We start from the raw sequence: 20,382 nt of genomic DNA, 5'->3' as shown, positions 1-20,382 counted from the left end.
TTAAATTTCTAGAATGAATTTGCACTCTTGGAATCTCAGTTCACTAGTGTTAATACATTTGTGCAGCTTGGTGGCAAGAAGTAAAAGAATGCCAATTGCAAAGAGAGAAAGCTACACAGAGTAAGAAATGCAGCTGCTGATTGTGAAGGCTTCTCCATTTGTATCTGGCTTACGCTAATATGGTAGGTTATGAATGAAGCAAAATATCTTGATAGAGCGAGTGCAGGACACAGTGGCTGCAGTATGTGGGTTGTATTTGTTTTTAGGTAGCACGGTAACATTAGAAGTGTTTGATTATGTTCCCCTCCAGATATGATTGAGGGGAGTGCATTTGGCTGGCTTGTATGCACCTAAGCTTTAGAGAATTCTCCAGTGCTGTCTTGAGAATTTTAGGGACTTGCAGAAACTGTCATTGTTCATTAGCCAGGGCTTTATTGGTGAGTTGTGCCTGATAACTCCAGCTACGCACCTGCCATCTCTGAAAGTCCATCTAGTGCCAAATGCTTCCGAAGGCTAGGAAGTCCACAGACAGTGAAGGCAAGCCGAGGTCTTTCAAGGGAGAATGTAGGTGCCAAACTAATCTGAAACATTCCATTTAAGTACTACTTGTAAAGTTAAGGTCTTGTCTAGACTGTCAAAAATGACACTTGTAATGTGGAGGAGCACCAGTGGAGCTGAATTATAGGTCCTACTTTTGCCAGAGTAGATGTACCTTTCAAAGAGCAGACAGGGAACATAACTCAGTGTGGACAAGGTGTTTTCATGCACACAAGGATTTCAGTTACTGTAAAAAAGGAAATAGAAGGGAATATGAAGGGAAGGGCATCATGACCCAGTGGCACCAGATCATTTTCCCATGTTCCCCAGTAAAGAATTTCTCTTCTCCTGGAGGGGGCAGCACCTTGCAGACACTAGTAGATTTATGGTTTGGCTTAGTTGTGACTTTAATTGTTCAGAAAGTGTTTCCGGTAGTGTTTTCTATATGTTGGGAGTGATTTATAATCTTTTAATGGATGGCTGGAGGTGGTGTGTAAGTACAGTACATAAAGACTTCAGAACTCCAGAAACTATCCTTGTTTGTTACCATTTAAGTATGGCATACTTAAACTGGGTGTTGTTTGGATTCAAGTTCCGCCTGGCCAGCAGAGTCTGAAAGCATTCCCATCTCATGGCTGTTCAGTGACCTAAATTAAATAGGTAGCAATAGTCTCAGACCAGTTCTCACTGAACAGGTGTCCGTGTTGCAAAAGCCAAGACAGAAAGTGCAGCAGTGTTACCAGCACTAATTCCCAGCAAAGCCTTACAGAAGGCGCAAGTGGCCATGTGTGGGTATGAATACGCCGAGCTTGTCATTCGCAGTGGGAAGCAGGTTGCTGTTGGACAAAGGGAGCTGCTCTGTCTGGTATGGGGTGCACCATTTCTGTGCCCCTGCAGGAAGGGGCCCCTCTTTCCCTGATGGCTGAGGCTGTGACCATGTCTCCTGTTCATCCTGCTTTGGTTGGCAGGAAGTAGAGTCTGAAAAAACATTTGAATAATAAAGAAATCGGTTTAACCATGGCTGCTTCCTTTTCCGAACAGCCGGACTTCAGGCCACTGCAAAGCATTCTGGGTTCCCAGTACGTATGGAGAATGCCGTTCCGATTGTACCACAAGCACCAGCAGCACAGCCACTGCAGATCCAGTCGGGAGTTCTCACACAGGTAAGAATGGGGGTAACTGGAATTCCACCTAGTGCAAAGCACAGTCCAGCTTTGTTCTCTCCCGTTGGAATGGCAGCCATGTCTTGTTGGGGGTGTGCGTACGTGTGGGGGGGGCCTTCTTTGTTATTTACAGAAATTTCAGAATGGATCAGGAGTTGGGGACCTGGATCCCAGTGATATATAGGTTCATATCAGTCTCAAGTCTGGCCAGTTCTGCTGGGATATTGTAAGTCTGAACCTTATTTGTTACTTTGACACCTCACAATTCTCCTGTGCCAAGTGCCTGCCAGGAGGGATTGTTAGTGGAGTCCATAAGTCCTTTAAAATCTGATATTAGCATAGAATATTGACGTGCCCTACCAATCTGCAGGCAGAGGATAATTACAAAACCAGGAGAGTAGTTTGTATTTCTTTATGATCACTGGCTGTGGGGTTTGGCCTTCCATAATGGGGTAAATATTGAGTCTCCTGAGACTCCCGTCTTTCTCTGGATGGGACTGTTGTTCAAAACGTGATTCTTGTCTGGACACAGATAGCCTGCCTTATGTAGGAAGGTATCTGCTTAAAAGCCAGACAGCAATTTCCATAGGAAATTAATTGCTTTCTGTGCATTATTTACCATGTGAAAAATGAGATCCCAGAAAACAAAAGTAAAGAGTTGAATTATTGATGTTGAATATTCCCATCGTTAATTCAATTAAATTACTTTTGCATCCTCTTTTTTTGCATAATTGCATCCGTGATGTGCGTGGATGTGTTTCACTGGTTGTATTTATTTCCAAATGTGTTATCAGAAGTAATGATTACCATTGAAATTTGAAAAATATAGTCTGTTATTTTACAAAAACTTTAAACTCTTATTTGTCTTCTGCCATAAAAACAAAACTATTTCCAACAAAGCAGTGTTTTATTTAAATATACAATGGGTACACAGTAATAAGCACATTTATTGTAGGACATTTTTGTACACTGAAAAATCCATCATCTTTATGGATAATACTGTAATTTTACTAGTTTGCATAGTTTCAGTTTCTGCTGACAGTTACACAGGGAAATAAATAATATGCATACTCTTAATTGTAATGGCCAAGAAATTTGGGGGAAGTATATCACAGTGACTGGTCTAGTCATACAGAAACAATTTTAGGTGATAAGTTGTAATTTATTTGTTCAGCTCAAATAATTGAGGTAGCATTTGATGATGCATACATTTGGTTTAGTATAGTTGCACAGGTCACAGTATTCAATGAACAGAATAATCTTAAAGGAAGCAATCATGAAGCAGACCATTTCTGCTGCTCTTCATGATAAAGTACCAAACTGCAGTTAAAAAAAAAACCAAAACAAATAAAATGATTTTATGGATTAGGTTTGTTTCTCGGCAATCTCTCCATGATTGATTGATGTTAATTTCTAGTAATCTAAAGACCTGGTGACTAAGATTATTAAAGTTCCTTAGTTTATCCTTTCCCGAGAATACTGTACACGAAATAGCCTGTGTATGATTATATATGATGTATTACATCAGCAGTGCAGCATGTATCACTGTGGCCCAATACAGTATATACAAGAGATGGCCTGGAATACACACATCTAGGATCCACCCAGAATAAGGTAGTATAAAGTTTGAACCAGTTTTGTGAAGCTGGTTCCTGTGTCCCTCGTGCTCCCCTCAGGAATGTTTGCCAGTTGGTCATATTAGCCCACCTGGAGGGTCTGAGGGAGTAGTGGTTTGAATAGATATGTTTGACTGCTCAGAGACATTGAAGAGTTGTTAGTACCAATAGGTTGAGAGCCTTTCTGGCCCTATTGCTGAACCCAATTAACCTGCCTCAGGACGTGTGTTTCACTCACTGCCTAATCTACGTTTCAGGGAAGCTGTACACCACTAATGGTAGCAACTCTTCATCCTCAAGTAGCCACCATCACGCCGCAGTATGCGGTGCCCTTTACTCTGAACTGCGCAGCCGGCCGGCCAGCGCTAGTAGAACAGACGGCTGCAGTACTGGTAATTGCCTCCCTTGATTGTGTTCACTAACGGAGTTTTTGTTTTAACTTAGACTTGCAGAGGGCATGGAAGCATGTGCCATCTTGTGGCTGTGTTCTTGCTACATCTTAATGTCTTGTTGTTTTCCTCCCCAACATTGCTGATGCACTGTCTGACTCTGATGTTTAGTGTGGCTCTAAAGAATCCAAATCCATTGACTGTTGCTCTTTACTAGTCTAGTATTATAAAGCTCTTCTCCTAAACTCAGAAGAGCCATAATCCTATTTGTCTTTTGCTTACTGTCCTATCTTTACCTTTTAATTGTTGAAAACAAAGGAAACGGCCTTTAGGTTGACTCTGCTACAGGTACCTGGATGGCCAGAGTTTGAACCAGTTGGCAAGTTAGCTGCATTTTTTGTTTTAAAGCTTCTTTGCGTGTAGAACTGTTTCAGGTGCTTAAGCTCAGGTTAAAACCTCTAATAATAGCAAGTACTTTTTAATTGATTCCTTTAGCAACCAAGAAATCTTAACCTTCATTGAATATTGACGATAATTCTCTGACCTTTCATTATCTATAACCAATCACTGGCAGCTTGCATCACCCAAAGAAAGATGTTGCTCACCACAGATGCTTTTTGTTCTTATTACATTTTGTGGCTGAAATTAAAGGTGAGCTCTAGCTATTTACATGGCAGCAGTTTCTCAGGCTAGTTCTGATTAAGCTCAATGTCCAACTAACAAGGGCTTATGGGAGGAGGTGCACCTGGTTTTAAAATCTGTGCTTTCAAAATTGTTGCCCTCTGAATTGTCTGGTATCTGCATCAGAATCGACCCGGCAGATGTCACAAGCCAGTCATTTTAAAACCCCAGAATCAGATCAGTGAAGCATATGGAAACATTACAATGCACTTTAAGTCCTTCTGTCCTCACATGTCTTTCAAAGCACACTCCATTTCTTACATAAACCATTTTGTCTTTTTGTGGCTTTAAAGCAATAACTTATTAGCATTTTTTTGCCCAAGCTGGAGACTCGTTTTGGGGTGAAATTTGCTCAAGCCGAAGCTCTGGCCTTACTCTGACTAGTGACTTAAGCTTGGCCAGTCGGGTGTCTGCTACTAGCCACAGCATTAAATGCTCCCCGTTTTTGAGGATGGAAAGGCAGGCAAGTGGGTTCTGGTGGATCACAGTGGTATGTACAGAAAGGACCCAAAGGATCTTATCTCTCTTCCACCTCTTCTCCAATTCTGTTTGCTGAAGGGTTGCCATTGAAAATGGCAGGAGCGGATGTAGCAGAGCACGGGCACTATTAAGTGATTGGTGACTCTTTCAAAGTGCATTAAGGTTTCTGAGCTAACAGGCCAATTAGATCTGCTCTTCTCTCCGTGTGCAGTGGACTTGGGCGCTTCACTCCCCTGTACCTCAGGAGGAGACCAGAGCCATCTGTCTTCAAACTAAGAGCCTGGATTCTAATTCTCTCCAGAGAATTTGATATTTCCATTTGCTTTCCTGGAGTCTTTGGCCCAAACTGCTCACCTTTAGTGCTTCCAACACTTCTCTCTTTGCTTCTTAACTTACGTTTGCATTAGCCATTTGCTGAGCTTTGCCTATTTTTGTCCTTCCTCTGTCAAAACAGTTCGTCGCTTGGAAGGCCTGGTTTCTGCCTCCCGTTGGGAAGTTAGATTTCGCTCTGTACTAAACTCTCTGCTTTGTCTTGTGCAGGTGTTGGCTTTTGGAAAGACGCATGGTGTGACTTTTAACATATTTCTCTTTTTTATTATTCTGCTTATGTCGGCAGAGGTGTTAGCAGTTCTCTGCTTGAAGGCTTCTTGTTTGGAACCAGTATTTGTAATAAGTGGATCTGTTACTTGCAGAAATATTTTGAGAACAGCATGTGTTTGTGGTTTTGCAGTTTAAACTGCAAGAAATAGAACCATGTGTGTTCTACATCATAGAGCTATTGTACTGCAGAATCACATTACCAGTTTAGATTGAAAAGCCAGTATCCCTATGACCTGCAAGTGGGTGGAGTTTAAGCATCTCACATGTGACAAACACAGCAAGAGATGCTTTTTTTTATTTTTTAATATATTGACTGTTGTTTCTTTTTCCCCTTTGGCAACTAAATCCAAGTGGTAAAAAGTCAATATTTGTAACTAGATTTTTATTTCTGGGTCAAGTGAGCAAGATGAACTCATTTGCAAAAAGCCAGTGTTGGACTCCACTTATCTAGACTACTGAAACCTGTGTTTTGCTCCATTTCCTCAGTCTTTTTTGTAAACTATGAAAACATATTGAAAATGTGGCCTAGACCCTTCGGTAATAGTGCTTGAATCAGGGGAGACTGGCATTTCTGCCATTACCCCACTTTCTCTCTCCACTGCTGGAGAAGAGACTGGGGAGGAGCAGAGAGGTTTCTGTTGCCTTTGCTTCCCCTCAGTTTGAGCACTATAAACAACGTGTTTGTGAAACAGCTGCTGAATGGGCTAAATGGCTTCCAAATTGAACTACTTCATTGAAGATTCTTTCATTTTATTGTCCTTAGAACCATCTCAGATGCACTTGTTCTCTAGTAGTGGCCTCTTAGGTGCTCAGCAGAAATGGCCCCTAGTATTCCTGTGGATGTTGTCTACCCACTTCCTGCAGTACAGTCTAAACACCATCCTCTTCCCCAGGTGACGTTTGTGATAGAAAAAGATGGACAAACTGGCTGAGGAAGTTTGTTTCTCTCGTTTTCTTGTTCTCTTCCTGTAGTGAGGCCATGGGAGGAAGTGCAATCACATACCTTTATCTCTGCAAGTTAACAATCTGCACAGCTGATTCTATTGTTTGGAAGAGTCTCTCGCTACTCTTGGAAGCTGAAGCTTAGCGAGTCCCTCTTTCTGTTTTGTTGTTTTGCAGCAGGCCTGGCCTGGAGGGACCCAACAGATCCTGCTACCTTCCACCTGGCAGCAGCTTCCAGGGGTCGCACTGCACAATTCTGTTCAGCCCACCGCTGTGATTCCAGAGACGATTGGAAGCAACCAGCAGTTAGCTGACTGGAGGTAAGGGTCTGCGTTAACGCAGAAGTGCTCCTGAGCCCAGTGACATGATGGCGTAATTTGTAGCAGGTAAGTGTGTCTGTCATTAACAGCTTCTGTGTCACCTACGCCAGTGCCACCATTGTCAGGACTAGGACTAGAACTATTGAAATGTGCAGCCTACATCTGAAGCGTCACAGTGCTTGAACCAGTGTGTTAGAGAGCCGCCTCTGGCCTAGAATATCCAGTGGGCATGTGAGCCCAGTGCAAACCCACAGACCTGCCTGAGAGCACCGCTCCCCACATTCCTGCTTGCACTGTGCACTTCCATGGTTCCTGCAGCCCAGTCAGCATTTGGATCTCTCTCCCCTGTAGGAATGGACATTCCCATGGAAGCCAGTATAGCACCATCATGCAGCAGCCCTCCTTACTGACCAACCACGTGGCTCTAGCTACTGCGCAGCCTCTGAATGTTGGAGTTGCTCACGTTGTCAGGCAGCCTCAGAGCAGCGGCCTCGCAGCAAAGAAGAACAAACAGCCAGCACAGAGCACAGCCAAGTAAGGAGCCCTCCCTGCTGACCCTTCGACACACTGGGGGGAGATGTGCGGATCCATAGGGGCCCTGTCTGTAACTGTTTTTAGTAAGCTGCCACTTAAGGACTGAATGCTGAACTCCTTCCTCAGGCAATCTTCACTGCAATGGGAGGGCAGGGACTGTCCCCAGGTGTGTGCATTGCAAGCAGAATGGGGCCCTGCCCTTGTCGGGGCCTCAGGGTGTTATGTAGTACAGTCTGGACTCTGAACAAGGGAGGACCAGAGGAGATCCTCCTGCACTAAGGGGAATTCCATCCCTTTAATCCTGCGCACTGGGACACAGAACTCAACACCCATCAGGTCAGGAGAGCCAGGAAAAGCTCCATCAGCTCTGGGGCTTTTCTTTTCCTGCTGGCTCCAGGCCATGGAGAGCTCTGGCACAGTCTGTCTGTCTTTTTGTGGGCAGCATGGTTTGGCCACTGAACAACCTCCTTGTCTTGCCCTGTTGCTTCCTGCAGGCCCACTGCTGCACTGGAGGCCATGCCTTCCCAGGTCTACTCATTGATTGGGAGCAGTCCCCTTCGTGCTGCCTCCTCCTCCAACGCTCTCATTGCAGTGCAGGAGCAGCACCAGCCCATCGTAATCCCAGACACGCCTAGCCCACCCGTCAGCGTCATCACCATCCGCAGCGATACCGACGAAGAGGAGGACAACAAATACAAGCCCACAAGGTAGAGAGTCTGGCTTTAGAGCTAATAGCATTTCACCCTGAGCTCGGCACAGCCTGCACACTCCCACGTCCAGCCTTGACCCCAAGAGAATGCTAATGGGAGGAGAAGAGCACCAGGATAGAAAAGAAAAACACATGCAGAGCAGTTTGTCAGGCTGGGCTAAGAAATCTGTGCAGCGAAATCTCTGATGTGAGGCACAGAACATCCCATCAAGCCTCTGTGCGATTTGGCTTTTCCACTAACTTGAATTACCATAAAGTTCTGGATAAGGGGAGAGAGCCATGGCAGGGCCAAGGGTGTGCCCTTTGGGCACTCCAAATAAGTGAGTATGGTGTATTTCTCCCCTAGCTTGGGCATGAAGCAGAGATCCAATGTCATCAGCTACGTTACCGTGAATGACTCCCCAGACTCAGACTCCTCCCTCAATAGCCCCTACACCAGCGATCCGCTCTCTGCTGTCAGGAGTGCTGGGGGGGTGCTGGAGCTGCCTGTCAGGGGAGCGGCCGACAGCTCCAGCTCCCGCACCATCATCGTCCCACCTCTGAAAACACAACTGACCGACTGCATCGTCGCCACACAGGCTTCAGGTAGGTGCCCACTCTGACAAAGACAGGACCTGCCAGCCTGTATCCGTAGCTCTGACAGCACTGTCTCCTTTGTCAGAATAGCCAGGACTAAGTTGTAGGCAGCTAGTGTTCTGTGCTGGCTCGTAGCTGCTGCCCTCAGATTCTAGAAGTCTGGGTCTGTTAATATTTGCTCAGTATAAAAGGATTTCCATTGGGATATTGGCAGCAGTTCCCCTGGTAGCCCATTGCAGCATGTTACTCAGATCTCTGGGAAATGCCGGCATGTTATTGATTCATCCAAGTGTGACACTGAAACTAGAGAAATGGCCCTGCAAGGGAAGGGCCCCTGCATTGTTGAAGGTAAGCAAGCTGGTGAGGTCATAGAATGAGTTGGAGAAGAATGGACTTAACCCGCTCATGTTTTTCAGGCATTCTGAGTAGCGTCAGCAAGACCAAACCAGTGGCATCGGTGAGTGGGCAGTCATCAGGATGCTCTATAACACCAACCGGGTACCGGCCACCGCGCATGGTGACTGGTGGTGTGCAGCCACTCAACCTTAGCCAGGTAAGCAAGGCTGTGGCTCTTGCTTTGTCTTCTGCTGGGTTCTGAATATCCCTGAGGCTTATTAATAGCAAACAGGATCCTGTCAGAGTGGACCCTGTGTTATGGGGAGGGGAAAAGGGCAGGTTACCAGTGACAGAAGCGCTGTAGCTGCTTCCTCCTTGTTGGCATTAAGTAGCTGGTTCTGGTTCAGTCCTTGACAATTCAGTATGACATAAAACCTGCGCTCTCTCCTGTGAGGATGTCTCCTGGCAGTTGGTGTGTCAGGGAAGGGGGCCAAGCAGTGCACAGATCCTACCCTTGCCGTGCTGGGAAAGGAGGTACTAGGTGGACTGGCTTAGTCTCTGGAGGGAGGACTTCTCTGCGCCTCCCACCCACCTCCTGAAGATCTCGCCAGGTACCAACCCAGAGATGGCTCTGATGAGCTATATGCGCATTCCCTTCCGGGTCCTGAGCCTGGCCTTGCTTCAGCTGGTGCCCCTAGCTCTCATGTTTGACTCAAGCTCAGATCATCTGATCTCAACAGAGAAGTGCCAGGCGCCTCCAGCCAGGCTTCTCGGACTCCATGTACACATAGCCTCCACTCCTCCTTCGTCAGCTGCACCAATGCTGGCTGCTTTGCAACCAGCCCTGCCTGCCAGATCCAGAAGTAGAGCAGCCTCCCTGTGCACCAGAAAGGCTGCAGTTCCACCTCTACCTCCGGTAACAGTCTGACTTATCTCCGTAATCAGTAAGAACTGCCCTTCCTCAGGCTGCCAGTCTCCTGGTGCTTTCTGAAGAGCCTTATGAGCCCTGCATCATGAGTGCTTGAACGTCCCCAGTGCAGGGGCTGCACATGGCTGGTTTTCCTCCCCCACTGACAGGCATCACATGGGGGGTGCCCACTCACTTCACTGATTTTTCTCCTTTGTAGAACCAGCCGACGCCAGTGTTGGCCTCACAGGAGAGAAGCGGAAATCCAGCTCCACGCAGGCAGCAAGCGTACGTGGCTCCCCTTCCATCAGCTATTTCTCAGGCTCCCTACACGTTCCAGCATGGCAGCCCAGCTCATCCCCACCTGGCAGCAGCTACAGCGAGCACACATCTTCCCAGCCAGCCCCACATGTACACCTATGCTCCCAGCACTGCTACAACCCTGGGCTCCACAAATTCTCTCGCTCATCTCTTCTCCCCTCAGGGCTCTTCCAGGCATGCCACATATGCTGCCCACCCTAGCACTCTTGTCCACCAGGTACCAGTGAGTGTCGGGCCCAGCTTGCTGACTTCTGCAAATGTCCCACCTGCCCAGTACCAACATCAGTTTGCTACTCAGTCCTATATTGGTGCTTCCCGAGGATCTGCTATATACGCTGGATACCCGCTGAGCCCAACGAAGATCAACCAGTACTCATACTTGTAGTTCAGGGGCTGCCTTTGGTTGGTGGAGTTTGCAGTAATTGTGACTAGCCCACTCTGGGGAGAGCTGGGTTCTGCTACAGGCCTGGAGAATTCAAGGAGGTTTTCAGGTGAACCTTTACCTGGTGTTGACTGTACTCTCATCATCTCCTCTAAGTCTGGATTTACCATGTATGACTATGTCTCTGCTTGGGGAATTCAGCCACTAACTTGGCAGCATCCATTGGTACCAGTACACGGGCCATTGATTAAGATTTTAAACTTTTACTTAATTTTTATAGATGCTTTTAAAAAGGTCACAGTCCAATTTATTTAAAGCTATTCTGATATTATGGTAATCGGAGGAGAAAAGGAAAATCAATGTCTCAAGACAAATGCTGATTTTTTTTAACTCTTATAATTTAAACAGATTAGCATATTATATTTTAGCAGCTTGCACAAATCCGAATTGCCACTAAAAATATAATGCACATTTATCTCAGTAAGTTGCTAGACCAGATTTCAAACTTCAGTTTAATATTTTCAAGTTTTTCTATAATTCATTTTCCCACTAGAAGATTACTGTTTCTGCAAAAGCAATTACATCTCTATTTGTCACTGTCAACATTTTCTGTTTACTTTCCTGCATTGTTTAAGGGTATGATAGAGGCAGCTATCTTGTACTAGCAACCTAATATTCAAAAGTCCATTTAAACCATGAAATCTTCATTTTATTGTTTTGTAAAGTCTGAATATCCATAACGCAGCTGGTTTTTTATAATTTTAGAAGCTATTAAATTAAGTTTTTCATTTATATGCAAGATCTAACTGTATAACATAACACGACGGCTTTGCCAAAACGCTGTATTCCTCAGCTGAGAATTGATAGTGCTGCGTTGCTCTTTTGAGTTTGGTTTCTTTGGAGTATTAGACACTGGCCCTATAATGGAGCTGGATTCCTCTCTCAGAAGCACAGGGCTTTTGTTTCTTTTCTTTTCTTTATCTTTTTCCTTGCATGATTCATTTAGGAGGGAGCTGAACAATCTGAAATACAGTGAAATAATGACATGTACAGCTTTTTATATTCCGGTGAGCCTCTCCTCCTAGGTATGCTAGCAGCCAGCTTTAAAGCGCTCTTATTAAGACTTGCATACAGTAAGTGCATGTAGGAATTGAGGGGAGGAGGAGGGAAGGAAAAAAAAAATCCAGATTTTAAAGTTTATTACTGAATTTAAAACTATTTTAGAAGTTTTGTAATGGTGGTGTTTTAATATTTTACATGAAATGAAATATGTACATATTGATTAGAGAAAAAATATAACAAGCAAAACTTCCTGCTAACCCCAAATGTTCTGTCTTTGTAATCAAAATGTGTAGTGATTATACTTGAACTCTGTACCTAGTGTTTGTCTAAATCTTAAACGTTCCTGGGGGTGAAATTGATGTATCCTTTGTATTTAAACCAAAATGATAGGTCAGAATGTATGTGAATTAATGCAATCATTAGAGCTCATCACTGTAGCACTGAGAGAGAACGTAGAGCCTCATGAGAGAAAAGGATACCTTCTGATTTGTTTTGCACAGGTATGTGTGATGAAGAATTGTTTGATGTGTCCCCTTATTGTAGTGCCTTAAATGATGTAGTGTGAATAGAGTTTACAGTGAGCTTGCCTTATGAGGGACCAGCAAGCCCCCATTGAATTGAAGCAATTCACTAAGCTTATCATAGCAAGAATAGCAGGATGTTGCATAGATGCATTGTTCTCAATTTTAATGCTAACATAAAAGGCTACATTTTTGTTTGGAGTGAAGCAATGTTTTCTTAAGCTTTCCTTGAAATGGCACATATACTGTTAGATGTCTGTCGGTGCATTTCAAATAGGGTAGTGCTGGGAATGCATTGGAATATTTAGTCTGATATTGCAGAAGTGATTAAGTATGTGCAATCACTTTATTAGATTAGAGTGTGATGTTACCGTCCCCTGTGTTACTAGCAGATGTTTCTTGTAAAATATTGCTAGCTTGGTGACAGAATGTTTATACCAAAGAGAGCCTGCTATAAAGCACATAACATAACAATACCATTAAAAAAAATTATATTTCACCAGCTAATGTGGAACTGTTGGGAAAGTTTATTAGCTGTAGCACTAGTGTTATGAGGAACACTCCATTTGGGTAACCCGTGTGGTTTTGAAACTACACTTTGTTTCCTTGGCGTCTGTCGAACTAGGAATTATTTCGTGACCTTCAGTACAGAGATAAGCATCTTGGCCAAATGGATAATGAACTGGCTTGAGCAGTGGTATTGCTGCAGCAATAAGAGGTTTTTGCAGTCTTGAACCCCCAGTTCCATCCATGTCAAAAACAGGCTAGTTCTATGACTAGTGCATGACATGACAGTGTCCAGAGGGGCAGAAATTCAGTTCTGAAGTTCCACATTACTTGGATAGGAAGGTCTAGGCTGATCTGAAATTGATCAGCTATAAGAGGTTTGGTGTCTCTTTCATAGTAAAGACTTTGGAACTGGATGGGAGCGATTAGCAACGTCACTAACCAGAAGTCATCATCTAGTGTATTTTCTGTCACAGCACTCCTCGAAATGTGGGGATAACTGAGCAATCCCAACACTTCCCGTCACTAGTGGTGCCAATGCTCTGTGTTGCTGTAACATTATCCAAATGTTTCTCACTTAGTGCCAAGCACTTCCTTATTTTGTCCGCGTTGTGGCTTGTGTTCAGTACTTCCCCTCGAGACAGATACCTCTTGGATACAGAGTTGTGCCTTTCCTTCACAAGGCAAACAAACGCCAACATCTGCATTACATGAAAACTTTTCACCCAATTTCACAAAGAGTTCAGTAAAGTGTTTCTTGGGAAGTTCTTAAAAAGAGAATAATAACCAAGGCCTCCAACAAAATGAACTAATCAATGGAGACAAGCCTATGTTTAAAAAGAAACTAAAAAAACCAGCACCTCTTAAATAGTTTAAAAAAAAAAACTGCCAAATTTATCTACTAAGAACATTCTCATCTCTTCCACCGATTCAAACATCCCTCAGCACTGGAAAAAGGAGGATGAGATGAGACCTGCATAAATGAGATGTCACATACTAACACCTAGGGTACATCTAGCTTAAACTGTGATACACACCATTGAAAAACCCCACAGGGCTAGACTCTCATCTTATCACTAGATTTACGGTGGTGTAACATCAACATGTGGCCCACAGTGTGTGTTGCTCTGTCAAGTGTATACTAAAGATTCAATTCCGAGGAGGTGCAGCCTTCCTCCCAGTGCACTCCAGCCCATGCGGCCCCAGTGAAGCATTAATGACTGAGTGGCCTCACTGTCACAGCTGGTTTGCATAGTGTGTAACCAGACATGCTATTTATGAATATACATTTGTCCTTTCTTTAACTATGAGCAATTAGCCGAAATTTGGGATTCACCTTTTGAATTATAGATAACTCGTCTCATCTAGATTCATTGTTGTGATTCACAAACTGTTTAATTAGTTGTTCCTGTTCGCTGACTTGCATTCACAGCTGTGATACCCTACTGCAGAAGCAACTTCAGAGCTTTTCTGCTTAGCACCTAGTTGACTGATGCAGTAATTTACCTCTGATTCAGCAATTTTGGTTTTGGTTTTTTTTAAGTACATGGAACTAAATTGCTTCTAAATGACAGGATTGGCACAGCCCTGCTTTTTCTTTAATTTATACTTATGAATGGTGCCGCATGTCTACATGGTTGTTTGTTCGTTGCTAAACTTTATTATAATGTGTGATTTCAGATTCAGCTTGAAATATATCTATCTCACTACATGTAGCAGTACATTATATGTAATGTTAGTATTTCTGCTTGAATCCTTGATATTGCAATGGAATTCCTACTTTATTAAATGTATTTGATATGCTAGTTACTGTGTGAAATTTAACTTTCTTTTATGGTTGTGCTCTTCCTTTTTAAAGCCGCTAGATACAGGTAGTTTCTGACATTTACTGATCTATGTTTGTATTGCCGATGTACTTAGGGGGTATGTAAAAATCATTTTAACAAAAGAAATATAGATATTTAAAAATTTAATACTAACTATATGGGGAAAGGGTCCATTGTGAAAACACAGTTTATCTTTGGATTCAGTGTTTGTCTTTGGTTTTACAAAGTAGCTTGTATTTTAAGTATTTTCTACATAATATGGTAAAAATGTAGAACAATTGCAATGCATCAATAAAAGGGTTAATTTTCTGTTCTCTATTCACTTGGCGGTTTCTGAGACTATCTAGGATAAATGCAGAGCCTTGCCCCTTTTCAGACAGCTGTAGCTTCCAGCTGCACCCTCTAACTATCTGACCAAGCAAGGCTCATTGCTCAGTTCTGTGTTCTACATTCCCAACAGTGAGCAGCAAAACACCCTCGATAGTAAGCATAGCTGGGGCTGCTCCCAAACTGGTTACAGGATTAGATGTTAAAAACCGAGCTCTTGCTAGCTCCGAGCTGATGGTATGGGTCCAAGCCCAGGTTGTTGTGTAACAGTTGGGAAGTGCTCTAGTATCCTTGGCCAAAATTTTTACAGCTGTGCATGATGCTAGGAGCACGTTGGGTGGCTGGCTGGCTGGCTGCATCCCAGTCATCCTACATATGTAACTGTGTAAAGGCTTTGGGCTCCCTTGGCATGGAGGCACCTTGGGCTTGATTTTCAGAGTTCCTGAGCAGCTGCACTTCCAGCTGCAGGCACTCGGCACTTCTGAAGAATCTAGCACTCTGAGTGAACAGCCACATGAGAAGGGAGAAACTGGCATTTACATGAGCTGTAACATTCTGGTTGCTGCTGCCGTGGAACACACCAGTGATTAACCTGATATCCTACAACCTCACTGAAGTCAATGGTGCTGCTTTGGCGGCGTAGGAACTGGGCCCGCAATAAGCTGAAGTCACTGGGACAGCCTTTCCTTTAACCCAGAAGAGGCAGAGGATTCTTTAGTAGGTCCGTGTAACAAAGGCCCTGGCAGGTCATCTGGGGACTAAAACCAGGACCTCTTGATGTAGACAGCTGGGTGCTCCACAAACAACTGCCTGCATGATGCAGCAAAAGAGGAGAGATTGAGGCATAAATCAGCAGAGAGCACATGGCAAGACTCTACTTTGATTATTGGGCTTCCAAGGTGAGTATTTTAGGGACATCATTCTGCTACTGCAAAAGTTTTTAAAGGAACAGCTTTTTCCAAATTGCTCAATAGAACAGTGGCAATTATGAAACTGAATCATACCCCTGCCCCTCATCCCCAAGTCCTCTGGCTGTTCCTAGCACCTGGATCAGAGGTGCAAAGTGTACGCTCTCATGTTAGTCCTAATTTTACCATGTAATTTTCAGCCTGACTGCAGTGATGACAGTTCTGGGAAGGTTGCGTGTTTTATAAGTGCCTTACATGGTCTCTCACTGACCTGTCTGTCCATCATTCACATGCGATTACATTTTCTTACTGTGTTTGCCCTGAGGAATATTTTCAGTTAGAATCATCAAAATGTCAGTCTGGAAGGGCCCTTGAGTGGTCATCACATCGTCCAGCTCCTGCACTGTGGTAGGACCAAGTGAACCTAGTGTTTGTCCAACCTGTTCTTAAACACCTTGAATGATAGTGATTTTACAAGCTCCTTTGGGAACTTATTCCTGTGCTTAACCACTCTTGTGGTTAGAAGTGTTTCCCAATATCTTCCTTGCTGCAGATTAAGCTCATTCTTGTCCTACCTTCAGTGACATGGAGAACAGTTGATCACCCTTCTCTTTATAACAGCCCTTAACATATTTGAAGATTTATCAGGTTTCCCCCTCAGTCTTCTTTTTTGAAGACTAAACATGCCCAGGTTTTTAACCTTTCCTCATAGGTCAGATTTTTTTAAACTTTATCACTTTTGTTGCTCTCCTCTGGACTCTCTCCGATTTGTCCACATCTTAAAGCATAGCACCCAGTCCTCCAGCGGAGGCCCCACTAGAATGAGTGGAGCTGGACAATTAACTCCCATGTCTTATATGTGACACTCATTTTAATACACTCCAGAATATTAGCCTTTTTCGCAACTGCATCGTCTTGTTGACTCATATTTAATTTGCGACTGCTTTAACTCCCAGAGCTGTTTCAGCAGTACTACCACCTAGCCAGTTATTCCCCATTTTGTAGTTATGCATTTGAGTTTTCCTTCCTAAGTGAAGTACTTTGCGCCCAACAAATGAAGTACTTTGCACTTGTCTTTACTGAAGTCAGACCAATTCTCTGATTTGTCAGGGTCGTTTTTAATTCTAACCCTGGCCTCCAGAGTGCTTGTAACCCCTCTTGCCTTGGTGTCATCTGCAAATTTTATAAGCACTCTCTCCATTCCATCATTCATGTCAAAATGAAAATATTAAAGAGTGGTAGACCCAGGACTGACCCCTACAGGACCCTGCTAGCTATGCTGTCCCATTGATAACTACTCTGACCATTCAAACAGTTGTGCACCCATCTTATAGACGTTTCATCTAGATCACATTTCCTTAGTTTGCCTATCAGAATATATCACATCTGCTTTTCCCCCATCTACTAGGCCAGGAACCCTGTCAAAGCAGGAAATTGGGTAGGTTGGTTCTTGACAAATCCCTGCTGACTGTGCCTTATAACCCCATTATCCTCCAGGTACTGACAAACCAATTGTTTAATCATTTGTTCCAGTAACTTTCTGGGTATCGAAGTTTAGGCTGTCTAGACTATAATTCCCTGGTTGTCTTTGTTCTCCTTTTTAAAGATAGTGCTATGTTTGCCCTTCTCCAGTCCTCTGGAACCTTACCCATCCTCCAGGAGTTCTTGAAGGTACTTACTAGATAATGAAAGGTGATCTGTGTGTATTCATGAATGCACAGAGTGTGGGTACAAAAATTAAAACAGTAGCCAGCTCCTTAGTGACTAGCTAGGCTCTCTCTTTGGGAGAGCCCCTATATCCTCCCTGCACCGACTTCCCTGCAGAGAAAGACGTGAAGAGTTGAACCCTGCGGAGTGTTCAACAATTCAAACATCTCAGTCCCCACTGCCCTGCACCTTGTGCCATCATTTACACAGTCCCAAGTGAGTGGCATTTGGCTGTAAAATACCCAGTCGGCTTGTTGCACACCCACATTGCACAGGAGTGAGGCACTGGACTCAAAATCCAGCCCAAAGAATGGAGAGAGCAAATCCTAGACTCAGGCACCCTCTTGCTGCAAATGCCTTGCCCTGGACGTTTCGAATACATGCTGGAGTCTGATTTGTGGCTTGGGTGAGGCTCTCGGTAAAGACACTAGATGGTGCAATAAACCTTTGGATAAAGAGCAAGCTCAGAGCCAAAGCTGCAGAAAATGAGGCTGCATTGTTGACACAGATGAGACCCGGGTCTAATTCCCGTGCTATGTAAATAGAAGCAGAGCCGTGGGAAGACGTGGATTTTCTGCACAAGCTGAGCTTGCTACTGTACTGGGGTCTGTTAACTGGAGGCAGTTTTATGTCACAAGCCATATTATAACATCCCCGCCCCCCATACAGGATTTTTGCTAGGGACTAAAACAAACTAATTGATGCAAAGGACATCAGAGTGGTTGTGCAACACCACAGGGCCACTTCTGTCACCCAGGCCAATCCTAGTACAGCCCAGATCTCAGCAATGGAGTCAGTGCTTCCAGGGCCTGTCTCAAGTATGACTTTTCCATCCCACCCCTGCCTGGTAAGGGGCTCACACTCCAGTGGGGGAGACAGCACTTTCCATTACAGCAGCACTCCTGGTGTCCACATGTAGACAGCACAGACCTTAAGGTCTTCAGGGCAGGGGTGGTAAGAAGCAGACAAGTTGGGGAGAAGCCAGCTTGCCCGTTTGTCCCTCTGCCCAGGCACTGGTTGTTGGCAGAGTTGCTGGGGGCAGCAGAGCTGAGTAAAATCCTTTTGGTGAACCATAAATTCACCCCAAAAATGCACTATTGGGAGCACTGAAACTATGTGTTACTTGGGGTCAAATTCAGAGATTAGTTTAAGCTAAAACCCCCAACCCCTGCCCTGAGCCCAGTGTGGAAACGGCCCTGAGCCCAGTTTGTGGGTCCCCACTGATTGGGTTTCGTTTTTCATTTCAGTGACGAGAAACATCAAGGCTGGTTTGAAATTAACCATTTTTTTTCTTCTTTGGCCACCAAACCAAACAATTGCTTGGTGCCTCAGCTCCCACGGGCGGTGGGGCAGATGTGGGTTCAATTGGGTTTGGCTGGAGAGGGCAGTGATCAATTCAGCAACAGCATGAGCAGCAGGCCAAGTGGGGTGCGACAGGCTGGTGCAGTTGGCAGAGCAGGGAGGCAGGGTGGTCAGCCCGGCTTTGACTCCAACAGAACGGCTAAAGGCCAAGGTTCTGCACCAGAGGAGCTTAGCTCCTCCTGTCCTGCAGTGCGATGGGGCCAGGACAGGTGTGTGGCTCTGCTTGGGGCTGGGCATCCGCTTGCTCTGTGTCACAGGCTGCTTGGGGCCCAGCAGAATGGCTGCGCATAGTTTAATCAACCAGGGGCACCTTGCAGCCGAATGAATTTGATAGCTGCTTTCAACTATCTGAAAGGGGGTTCCAAAGAGGATGGATCTAGACTGTTCTCAGTGGTGGCAGATGACAGAACAAGGAGTAATGGTCTCAAGTTGCAGTGGAGGAGATTTAGGTTGGATATTAGAAAAAACTTTTTCACTAGGAGGGTGGAGAAGCACTGGAATGGGTTACCTAGGGAGGTGGTGGAATCTCCTTCCTTGGAGGTTTTTAAGGTCAGGCTTGACAAAGCCCTGGCTGGGATGATTTAGTTGGGGATTGGTCCTGCTTTGAGCAGGGGGTTGGACTAGATGACCTCCTGAGGTCCCTTCCAACCCTGAGATTCTATGATTCTATGCCCTAAGCTCTGTGTATCTCTGTGAATCACACCCTCCTAGGGTGACCAGACGGCCCCATAAAATTGGGACCGTCCCGTCCCCATATTTAGGTCTTTGTCCCATGTCCCAACCAATCTTTGATCGGAATGCAATTTGTCCCGATATTTCATTCCGCCAGCAGCACTTGCCTTTTTTATTTATTTATTGCTGCTCTGCTGGCAGCACTCAGCTTTTTTTTTTTCTCCTCTTGCTGCTCGGTCGGCAGCACTGGGCTTGTTTTTTGCTTCGCTGGCGGACGCGCCTTCCTCCCCCATGTTTCCCAATGTTTTCTCCCTGTCATCTGGTCACCCTACCCTAGCCCCACTCTTCCTCCCTCAGCCAATGTCCTAATTACTGTCAATAGCCCCTGGCTGTAACCATCACCCCCCGTTGGAGCCCTGAGCCTTGGAGAACCGTCATGCCCCGTCCTAGTGCTGAGGCTTGGCTCTACATCAGACACTCTTAGTGTTCCCCTCGGGCCACCGTTGTGCTGGTGCCAGGCTGGGGTTTTGCAGAGATGGGTGGCTGGCTGTGGCGCCTTGTGGCCATCCTCCCTATGAAGCTGACACTCTGGTACCAAGGGCTGTTCAGTAACAAGCCGCTTTTCCCTGTAAGCAGCATCTCAGCAGGCCTGGCTCTGTTTCCTTTGGAGTAGTTTCTGCACAGCCCCCTGCCTGCCACTGACACACTTGGTTTTGTTTAACTTCCCTTGAAGTGCGGGGGCCGGGAATTCCAGTGACAGAGGTTAACCTCTGAAAGGAAACATCCCACCCCCTCCTGCAAAGACTATGCGGGCGTTCCATCCCCCGCTGGCTGTGGTGGCCTCTCTAGCTGTGCTGAGGGGTGGGAGGGAGGGGGCTGGAGTCAGTGCTAGGTCACAGCTTCACACTGAACCTGGGCCCCAGCTAACAGCAAAGTGCCTGGCTCTCAGGACCTGGCCCTGTGCCCAGCTCTGCCGCTGACCTGCTCTACAACCTTG

The 20,382-nt window shown here is 45.1% G+C and overlaps 1 protein-coding gene across 4 annotated transcripts in view; it reads left to right on the top strand.

The window, feature by feature from the left end:
- Positions 1-14,727, top strand: part of HIPK1 (homeodomain interacting protein kinase 1) — a 34,783-nt gene extending 20,056 nt beyond the window's left edge. For 3 of the 4 annotated variants that reach the window (XM_075064815.1, XM_032766619.2, XM_075064816.1), the window contains exons 9-16: positions 1,579-1,700; positions 3,574-3,708; positions 6,586-6,728; positions 7,080-7,262; positions 7,757-7,969; positions 8,318-8,556; positions 8,964-9,100; positions 10,011-14,727. In XM_075064815.1, coding sequence (XP_074920916.1) covers positions 1,579-1,700; positions 3,574-3,708; positions 6,586-6,728; positions 7,080-7,262; positions 7,757-7,969; positions 8,318-8,556; positions 8,964-9,100; positions 10,011-10,496 — 1,658 coding nt within the window. In that variant the 3' untranslated portion in view covers positions 10,497-14,727. The remainder of the gene's footprint in view (positions 1-1,578; positions 1,701-3,573; positions 3,709-6,585; positions 6,729-7,079; positions 7,263-7,756; positions 7,970-8,317; positions 8,557-8,963; positions 9,101-10,010) is intronic. The other variant, XM_032766620.2, reaches the window with a different exon arrangement.
- Positions 14,728-20,382: the final 5,655 nt, after the last annotated feature.

The sequence above is a fragment of the Chelonoidis abingdonii genome, chromosome 4 (genome assembly GCF_003597395.2).
Source record: "Chelonoidis abingdonii isolate Lonesome George chromosome 4, CheloAbing_2.0, whole genome shotgun sequence".
Lineage (NCBI taxonomy): Eukaryota > Metazoa > Chordata > Testudines > Testudinidae > Chelonoidis > Chelonoidis abingdonii.
This window is presented reverse-complemented; position numbering and strand designations above follow the sequence as displayed.